Source organism: Fukomys damarensis, unplaced genomic scaffold, assembly GCF_012274545.1.
Source record: "Fukomys damarensis isolate Sample0158 unplaced genomic scaffold, DMR_v1.0_HiC HiC_scaffold_2, whole genome shotgun sequence".
NCBI lineage: Eukaryota > Metazoa > Chordata > Mammalia > Rodentia > Bathyergidae > Fukomys > Fukomys damarensis.
Window position 1 is genome coordinate 8,666,998 of NW_022900914.1, and position 9,976 is coordinate 8,676,973.

At 47.3% G+C, this 9,976-nt stretch overlaps 1 protein-coding gene across 2 annotated transcripts; it reads left to right on the forward strand.

Annotated features, from left to right (window-relative positions):
- The first annotated feature begins 31 nt into the window (after positions 1-31).
- Nrbp1 (nuclear receptor binding protein 1) lies at positions 32-9,906 on the forward strand. Of its 2 annotated transcripts, XM_033763342.1 has the most exons (19): positions 32-445; positions 2,188-2,421; positions 2,585-2,707; positions 2,900-3,001; positions 3,515-3,604; positions 3,787-3,827; positions 4,271-4,365; positions 4,859-4,882; positions 5,863-5,946; positions 6,100-6,158; positions 6,313-6,411; positions 7,728-7,860; positions 8,141-8,246; positions 8,402-8,452; positions 8,552-8,687; positions 8,859-8,912; positions 8,997-9,060; positions 9,249-9,304; positions 9,387-9,906. In XM_033763342.1, exons 2-19 carry the CDS (start codon positions 2,212-2,214, stop codon positions 9,489-9,491), a joined length of 1,632 nt encoding a protein of 543 aa, XP_033619233.1. In that variant the 5' UTR covers positions 32-445; positions 2,188-2,211; the 3' UTR covers positions 9,492-9,906. The 2 variants fall into 2 exon arrangements, with proteins under 2 accessions (XP_033619233.1, XP_010603033.1); XM_010604731.3 differs by lacking the exon at positions 4,859-4,882 and having other exon boundaries at positions 33-445.
- Positions 9,907-9,976: the final 70 nt, after the last annotated feature.

A 9,976-nucleotide genomic window follows, 5' to 3' on the forward strand; every position in this document is an offset into this window, starting at 1 on the left:
GGGCTGCAGCTGGCGGAGACCTGGCGGGGCGACCTGTGGGAGTGGGGCGCTCTGAGGGCCTCTCGTTCCCGGAGCTGCCTTATCCGACTGGACAGCTGCGGGCCTCCGAGGCTGTGTCGGGTGTGCTCGGAGTGGGGGCAGCCGGGAGGCCCGTGGCTGTGAGGGATTGCGAGGCGTTGACAGCAGAGAGTTGCATTGTGAAGTCGTGGAGCTTGCACTGAAAGTCTGGTAGAACAACTTTGCTGGACGGCCGACCCTGCGCCACAGTGAAAGTTCTGTGCCCTCGGGGTGGCTGAGGCGGCCTGAAGGATGTAAATAGGCTTTCCCTTGTGTGATCTTTATCCAGCTTCTCGGCAACCCTGAGGCAGAACCGTGTGGGTCGCAAAGGTTTCTTATCTTTTTCTTTTGGTACCGGAGATCGAACTCAGGACCTTGAGCTTGTGAGGTAGGGGGCAGCACCACTGAAATAAATTCCCAGCCCCTCGCAAAGGTTTCTTTTTTTTTAAATTGAGTTTATTGGTACATTTTAGATATACAGTACAGTTACATTCATTATTGGGATCTTGTACCTTTACATGATAGGTCTTGGTTCTCATTTTTTCCCTTTGTCCCTGCCCTCCCTTCACCCTCGCAAAGGTTTCTTAAGAATGTGGGAGGATTTGGTCTTTTGCCTACTTTTGCCTTCTTTTGCCTACTGGGACAAGACTGGGGATGGGAGTATGCAAGCACACTGCGAGGGCATCTCTCTGACTGCGGTTTGACTCTTGTGTGCACTCTAGTGTGGATACGTCTATGTTCTGGGTCCAGAAGTTTAGATCCCATTGGCTACAGCCTTCCTGTATTAACATTCCACTGGTGTCTCCTGTTGTAATAGCTGGACATTTTACTTAGCTCTTCAGATTTTAAGTGAATTCTATGAATATAGCTGCTCTAGGAAGTACTCTCTCTTACTACATTATTTTCTTGGCTACCTTTCAGGGGGAGAAGGAAATGATCTGTAATCCAACTTTTCTGGTAGTTTACTAATCCATGTGGATACGATCCTTGCTGACTGAGTTGAACTGAGGATAGCAAAGACCTAGAAATTAACATAGGGAAAGAATATCTTGCCAGTTTTTCTTTGGTTTGGTTTGGTTTTTTGGTAGTGATTTGTTGCTCTTTGGTATTTACTAGAATGTCATCTAATAAAAACCCCCAGATTTGGGTTTTAGAGGCTGTGGGTGAAATGAAAGCTAGAAGCTTGAAGCCTAGATCTGCCTTGAATTTGTGGCACCATAAGTAGGCATTACATTCATTTTGTTGATTATCATGTCTCCATTACCTGCTCAGCGTGTGACTCCCAATAAGTGCATACTAAACATTTATTTGATTGAGTGAATGGAAAAACAGTGTTATTAACCAATACCCATTTGCCACACACATATCATAGGGAAGGTGAGCATATCCCAGTGAAGTCACTGATCATTTCCAGTCAACTTGGGTAGCTTCACTAAGGACTAGCGGCTTATTCTGTGTATAGGAGGCATGGATACTGTATGTCAAGGTTAGTTTAAGTTAGAAAAATCAGCGGAGCGTTTCATCTGGATAAGCTGACTGAGGGTAGTACAGTGTTAGGGCCAGCTCAGTGGAACATTTTGGAGTCCAGAGTCAACTGTTCTTAACAGACTCATTCTTGAGTATAGTGCAAATAGGGTTTATGGGATTCAAAGGGAAGCTGAATATTTGCTGAGAGGGAATGGATATCTGATTTTACTATTTATTTGGACCTTACTGAGGGGATTTATACTGTCATATATCTTGTGTTTGCCATCCTTGTATAAGCTATCTTCAACTGAGATAGCATCCTTTTTCTAGAGTTGTGGAGAGTCATATTTCTGTGGTTAGATAAGCACAATTTCTGATTTGGGATTTGAAAGGAAACAGGAAAAGTATGTGTTTTATTTTCTTTTGAACTTGCAGGTGAAGTTATTAGTTTTATTAAGTCTTTATAAATCTTTCTTTCTTTGTGTGTTTGTTTGAGAGAGGGTCTCACTATGTATAGTCCAGGCTGGCCTCAAACTCATGGCAGTCCTCTTACCTCAGCCTCCTGAGTGCTGGGATTGCAGGCGTGTGCCACCAAGTCTAAATTCTCATAAATCTATTTTGACCTTCTGTCTTTTCCCTTTGTTCTCACCCCAACTGACACAGGCCTGAGTGTTCGTTCCTTCCAGCATGTCGGAGGGGGAGTCCCAGACAGTGCTCAGCAGTGGCTCAGACCCAAAGGTAGAATCCTCGTCTTCAGCTCCTGGCCTGACATCAGTGTCACCTCCTGTGACTTCCACCACCTCAGCTGCTTCCCCAGAGGAAGAAGAAGAGAGTGAAGATGAATCTGAGATCTTGGAAGAGTCACCCTGTGGGCGCTGGCAGAAGAGGCGAGAAGAGGTAATGTAATGGTGGTACCCTTCCTGGGGAAGTAAATTCTCAGAAGTGAAAACTGGAGGGGCCGTTCTCAGAGGGGGAAGCCATGGCAGGTAGGAGAAGATAATCATATGAAATATTAAAATGGAGTGGTTGAAACTGGAATTCCATTTGAATTACTTCTCAGGTGAATCAGCGGAATGTACCAGGTATTGATAGTGCATACCTGGCCATGGACACGGAGGAGGGTGTGGAGGTTGTGTGGAATGAGGTACAGTTCTCTGAGCGCAAGAACTACAAACTACAGGAGGTAGGTGTTGGTGAAACGGTAGAGCCAGGTGGGCATCAGGATCTGATATTAAAGAGGAATTGGTGTTGGGAAGCTGACTATGAGGAGAACATATTGGGTTAGCTCCTTTCTGGGAAAGGAAGGGAAATGGCTTTTCAGGATTAATTACAGTGATTTGTGAACTGTATTATCACACTAACTTCCTTGTTCCAGGAAAAGGTCCGTGCTGTGTTTGATAATCTGATTCAGTTGGAACATCTCAACATTGTTAAGTTTCACAAGTATTGGGCTGACATTAAAGAGAACAAGGCCAGGGTAAGACTCTTTTCCTGTTTTTTTGTTTTCTGATCTATACCCAGAGATTTAAAGGTTTGTTTGTTTGTTTGTTTTTGGGTTTTTTTTGTTTTCTTTTGTTTTGTTTTTTTTGGTACCGGGGTCAAACTCAGGACCTTAGGCTTGCAAAGCAGGCACTGGAACCACTGGGCTAAATCCCCGGCCCTAAAGCGGGGTATTTTTAAAACAGGACTGGGATTAGCCACTGTGTTGATGAGAGCAGGACTTCATCTCCCATCTGTTCCTTTGATATGCCTATGCCTGGTTAAAGATGGGGCAGAAACAAATTTCTGAGTTCTTCCCATAGCTATGGTTGAGAAGTTTTTATTGTGTTGCTCAGATTAAGGAAGTGGCACTAAAAGCAAAGGAGAGAGAGTTAAAAAGAGAGAAAGTTAAAGAAAACTTAGAAAATTCGATTTATTTCTGGTATATAGGGCCCCAGGTAAGAAATAATTTCTACTATAAAGCCTTACCATAAGTGCTTTGCCTCCCCAGGTCATTTTTATCACAGAATACATGTCATCTGGGAGTCTTAAGCAATTTCTGAAGAAGACGAAAAAGAATCACAAGACTATGAATGAAAAGGTATGAAAAGAGGGTGGCAGACCCAGTTTTCGGACAGCTTGGGGCCTTAAAAGATTGTACTAAGATCCCTGGTACTGGGGGAGAAAAAGGTTATATTAATGAAGCTGATTAGAGAGGGCTGGTAGGGACTGGATGGAGGGTTAGGAGATTACTGCTGACCCTTGAATCAAACCCTGTTCCAGGCTTGGAAACGCTGGTGCACACAGATCCTCTCTGCCTTAAGGTGAGTAGTACCTAGTTAGTTTCTTTCCTGTATCTCCTGATTTAGGTCCTCTGAATGAATTTCAGGACACTACTCTGATGTTCTGTTCTTCCTCTCCCCACTTGCTTTGAGTCATTTACTGTCAAGATCAGGTCCCTATGGGTCTTGATTATTCTTCCTAATGCCCTAACCACGACACTGTCTCCTACCTCTTTCTCCTAGTGCTTATCCAGCTATTTAAATCATCAGGCATGGCCCAGGGATTTAGCTCAGTGGTTCCACTGCCTGCCTCGCAAGCACAAGGTCCCAAGTTTGATCCCTGGTAACAAATAAATAAATAATCAGGCATTTATGGAGATTATCTGGTGACAGCAGGAGTCCTGGCCCTTGCTTTTCTTTAACCCTTGGGTTCCCCCTGCCCTTAATTCCCCAGTGGCCCCTCTAACAGCCCAGTGCCCCCACAGCTACCTGCATTCCTGTGACCCCCCCATCATCCATGGGAACCTGACCTGTGATACCATCTTCATCCAGCACAACGGACTCATCAAGATTGGCTCTGGTGAGGGGAGGGAGAGGTTCTGGGAAGGGGAGCCTTGGGAATTTGGGAACCATGGGGGTAAGATGGAAAGGCATAGGGGAGAATGGAGCAAAATTCTGAGGTGTAGGCTGGTGATAAAGAGATAGGACCTTGCTAGAGAAATGCATAGGAAGAGGCCAGCTATAGAGAGGGGCTAGAGTATATAATTTTGTATTTTTTTTGGAGGGAAACTGGGGCTTAATACAGAGATACACATAGGAGGTTGGGAAAGGGTAAGAGATGGATGTGTGAGATCCAATTCGAGGCCCTGGGGTCAAACCCCGCCGGAGGAGATTCCAGGCTGTACTTGCTGTGAGTGCTTTCATTTGCTGTGTGTGTGCAGTGTGCAACATTTCCGTGTGCTGTGTTGGTGTGGTGTTTGTGTGTCCATTCGTCTGGGGCTTGGCTGCTCCATCGCTCACAACTTTTCTCTGTTTTCCTCCCTCCCGCTTACGGGCTGCTCTGTTCCCAACAGTCTTTCATAGGATTTTTGCTAATGGTGAGAGCTCCCTCTGCCCCACGTGGGGCTCTGTTTGTGCTCCCTCTGCTCCCTCTGCGGCTGCCCAGTGCATGCAGTCGTGGGAGCAAGGCCTGTCCCTTACCTCCCTTGCCTCCTTATGCCTGCTTAGCTTCTGCCCTGCCAGCCCTCCACTTGCTTGCCCCTTCATAACCTGCTTGTTTCCTGTGGATTCTGCCTGGCTGGCCACTTACCTCCTAGATTCATATTACCCCTCATTATCAGGCTGGTTCCTCAAATCATACTGTGCTCCCGGATTCTCTGTGACTTGTAGTCATTGTTTATGATTGGAGTGAGTCCAAATTGAGCCTGGCCCTGGTTTCTTGTTCAGCCTTGTGGCAGACAGTGTGGAAGAATAAGAACGTAGAACAGGGGTCTGAAAAGTTTTTGGTGGATTAAAAGTGAAACTAATTCATGGACATTGGTTTAATTCTGAGCTATTTTTGAGTTTTAGTTAGCAGTGGTGAGTAAAAACGCTAGCTCCTTGGTTGTATACTAATGATTCTTTACCTTGCAAGTTCCTGGGGTCTCCAAATTGTCCTAGATTAAGAAAGGATGCCTGTTTTTATGTTAATTGCTGTGTGGGTGAAAGAAATAAAACATTTTCATGGAGTCAGGGAATAGATGTACATGGGTCATGGGGAAGGTGAACAGGTCACAAGTGAAAGTTATTATTAGACTGGATTGCTTCTTGGCCAGCCCAAAGCCCCCATGTATCTGCTAATGTAATGCAAAGCCTTTGCTGTTCCTGAGTTAGGGACCTTAGGTGAGAAGCAGGAGGCCTGAGAAAGGTGGCGTCCATGCATGCTTTGTAGTTCAAGGTGGAAAGTGGGATAAGTTTGTGCCTGTTGAGGATTATAAAGACGACTTCAAGAGGAGTTTGGCTTTTGGGGGCCTCTCTCTGGAATAAGGCTATGCTTTGTTGATGGTGGTCAGATTGTGGGTATCTCCCCTACTCCCAGTGGCTCCTGACACTATCAACAATCATGTGAAGACTTGTCGGGAAGAGCAGAAGAATCTGCACTTCTTTGCACCAGAGTATGGAGGTGAGGCACGCTTACTTCTCTGCCCTTCCTCGTGCCCTGGTTTTGTACTGTATAACCTGAGGTACGGAGGTACTGTACAACTCACAGTCCTAGTCCTCTTCTGCCATCCCTTCTACCCAATTTTTTCCTCACTAAGCCCTCTGTTCTCCCTAGAAGTCACTAATGTGACAACAGCAGTGGATATCTACTCCTTTGGCATGTGTGCACTGGAGGTGAGAAGACTAGAAGTGGGAAAGAGGGGTGATATTAGAGGGGGAGGGGAAAGGAGAAATGGAAGGAGGACGAGGAAAGGAACACGATGGGAGTGACTGGGAGCTGCAGGGTTCCTAGGTCTCTCATTTTCCTTTGGGTCCCGCTTCACTACAGATGGCAGTGCTAGAGATTCAGGGCAATGGAGAGTCCTCGTATGTGCCACAGGAAGCCATCAGCAGTGCCATCCAGCTTCTAGAAGATTCATTACAGAGGGTAAGGGTCTTCAGGGTTGCTCCTTCCTTCCTTAATTGACTTTCAAATATCTTCAGGTTTTTCTTCACTGGGAATTTGCTCTCTTCTAAGAGCAAGAGAACATAAAGGAGAAGAGGAAAGACAAAGTTGCAGGGTGGGTGTAGTGGCCCACACTTGTAATCTCAGCTACTCAGTATATTGAGGCAGAAAGATCACAAGTTGGAGGCTAGCTTGTGTAATTTAGGGAGATACTGTCTCAGAATGAAAAATGAAAAGGACTGCGGATGTGGTTCAGTGGTAGAGTACTTGCCTAGCATATGTGAGCAATCTCCAGTACCACCAGAAAAAAACCAAAAAAACCAAAAAAACTTTCCCTTGGGGTGCCTACCGTGCTTTTGTATATATATTATGTTGGGGGGGTCAGGGCCATGTGTTAATCGAAGTGTGTTTACACAGAGATAAATTAATTTAATGTTTACTGCAGACAGTTCATATATACTCTTAGACAAGCATCTTGACATCCTAAATCAGGGATGGCAAACCTTTTAGAGCTTTCAGTGATCACAAACAGCCCACTGTGGCACATGTGCTATAGGTCCACCACCACTCTAAAATCGAATCAGGCATTTGGGATTTTAGAATTATATAGTTAGGGAAGGTTCTAATGAGCTAAGATTTAAAGAATCTGAGGATTATTATCAATAGATTACAGTTAAGAATCTGAACAGGAAGGTCCAAATATGAAGAGTTTGTAGCTCGTTCGAGAAGCATAATGGGGAGCAGGATGAAGAGTAGTGGAAGTCTCGAGGACAGTGTGGAGTAAGTTTCCTGTTCACATTAGGAAGGCATACTTACTCAAGTGATCTTGAGGTGTGTGTTATTAGGTATGTGATCTTGTTGGCCTTGCAGATGGAAAGAAAGCACTGGATCCTAAAAGGTAGACTAGGAAGCAGAATGGCTAGAGGCACAATGGGAAATCCAGTGAATCCAGTGGTTGTAGAGGACAAATATTATGTTAGGCTTGCCCCTCGCAAAAAAGTATACATTGGTTAAGTTTGAGAAGGGAGAAACTAAATTTGATGAGGATTGTAGAAGAAAAGTAGGCAGTGAGTGGGCTAATAAACATTAAAGAATAAAAGACAGGTTATGGTTGAAAAGCAGAGAAATAATAAAAACCAGATAGTCATATCTTTATGTTTTCCAAGACCTTTCAAGTACCTTTCTCATCGTGTTTCTTTAGCAATTGCTAAGCAGCTGTGTGTACCAAGCCTGGTGCTAAGTGCGGGATGAACATAGGGGCCTGTTAGGTGCCCATTCCCATGCCTTCTCCTCTCTAGGAGTTCATTCAGAAGTGCCTGCAGCCTGAGCCTGCTCGAAGACCAACAGCCAGAGAACTTCTGTTCCACCCCGCACTGTTTGAAGTGCCCTCGCTTAAACTCCTTGCTGCTCATTGTATCGTGGGACACCAACGTGAGTGCCCTTAACCCTACTAGGAATCTTCTCACAACCTGGAGCCTTGTAACTCACTGCAAGGCTCCTTCCCCTCCTACCCTCCTACTTTCAAAGGAATTCTTTGGGTTTTTTTTTTGGTACTAGGGTACTAACTCGGGACCTTGTGCTTGTGAGGCAGATTGGGGTACCACTGAGCTAAATCCCCGGCCCTCAAGGGGATTCTTTACCCCTGTGCCACCAAGCTTTTGGTGACCCTGCCCTAAACCTTCCTAACATTCCACTCCATCATGCCCTCCAGACATGATCCCAGAGAATGCTCTGGAGGAAATCACCAAAAACATGGATACTAGTGCTGTACTGGCTGAAATCCCTGCCGGACCAGGAAGAGAACCAGTTCAGACTTTGTGAGTAACCAAACTGAGGGGGTCTAAAGGGGACAGATTGACAGATTGGCTGACACCATCACCCCAGGGCTCTGTAAACTGCCCCTTATCTGGGAAAGGTTGAATCTGCCATTTTGTTATTTCCTTCTTTCTGTCATCTTTCCTTTCTTCTCCAGGTACTCCCAGTCACCGGCTCTGGAATTAGACAAATTCCTTGAAGATGTCAGGTGAGAGAAGCCTGGGAAGGCAGGCTTTCTTTAGGAAGCAGGAGCAGGTGTCCTGAGGCATTCACAGAGCCCATGTGACCTGTCTCCATTTCCCTCCAGGAATGGGATTTACCCCCTGACAGCCTTTGGCCTGCCGCGGCCCCAGCAGCCACAGCAGGAGGAGGTGACATCACCGGTTGTGCCCCCTTCTGTCAAGACCCCAACACCTGAGCCAGCTGAGGTGGAAACCCGCAAGGTGGGGGCTGAGTGTGAATGTGTCTGTGTCATGGGAGAAGGGACATATTAAGTAAGGCTTTGTCCTTTAGAGGAAAGAGTGCACTTCTCCTTACCGCAGTGTCCTGTGGGCTGGACGGGCTTCCACATGGGGGGATCTTACGCTGGTGACCACCCTCCCTGTCCTGTCTAGGTGGTGCTGATGCAGTGCAACATCGAGTCGGTAGAGGAAGGAGTCAAACACCACGTAAGGCTCAGGGCCCGGCTGCACAGGGCTGGGTGGCCAGAGCACAGGGAAGAGGAGCCTTATTCTGCCTGTCTTCTTTTCTAGCTAACGCTTCTGCTGAAGCTGGAGGACAAACTGAACCGGCACCTGAGCTGTGACTTGATGCCGAGTGAGTCTCCCCTTTCCCTCAGATGGTGGGTCCGTGAGCCTCTGGGGGCCGTATTGGGGGTGTGGAGAGGAAGAGACAAGGCAGTAGTAGCACAGCAGACCTACCCATGAGGTGGGTGTTTGGCCACAGCACTTTGAGGGGCTCCCTGTCCTGCCTCCTGCCTTGTACTCACCCTGCTTCTCTCACAGATGAGAATATCCCTGAGTTGGCAGCAGAGCTGGTGCAGCTGGGCTTCATAAACGAGGTGAGCTTCCTGCCTTCCGTTGCCCTGGCTGCCGCCCTCCCTCTGTTCTCTCAGCTCCTGTCTCACTGGACTTCTCTTGCAGGCTGACCAGAGCCGGCTCACTTCCCTGCTGGAGGAGACCCTGAACAAGTTCAATTTTGCTAGGAACAGTACCCTCAACTCGGCCGCTGTCACCGTCTCCTCTTAGAGTTCACTTGTCCGAGCTGTGGCTGTCCCTGGATGTGCTGCGGCCCTCTGCCCCTTACCCCAGTCAGTATTACCCTGTGAAGCCCCTTCTCTCCTTTATTATTCAGGAGGGCTCTGGGGTTCCCTGTCTGAGCATCTTCCTGCCCCTTCCCTCTCTTCCTCCCCTCTGCACTTTGTTTACTTGTTTTGCACAGACATGGGCCTGGGCCTTCTCAGCAGCCGCCTTCTAGCTGGTGGGGGCTAGTAGCTGACCTTGGGGCTCCCGCCCAGCCTGTGTGGACAGGAGGCCCGTGGGCATTCCGGGAGCCAATGCTACAATCCCGCTGGGGTAGACGGGCGGGAGAGAAAGGTGGTGCTGCAGTGGTGGCCCTGGGTGGCCATTCGATTCGCCTCAGTTGCTGCTGTAATAAAGTCTACTTTTTGCTAAAAGCGTCGTGTGCGTGTGCGTGTGCGTGTCTAGGGTGGGGGCGGGGCGGCCGGGCCCGG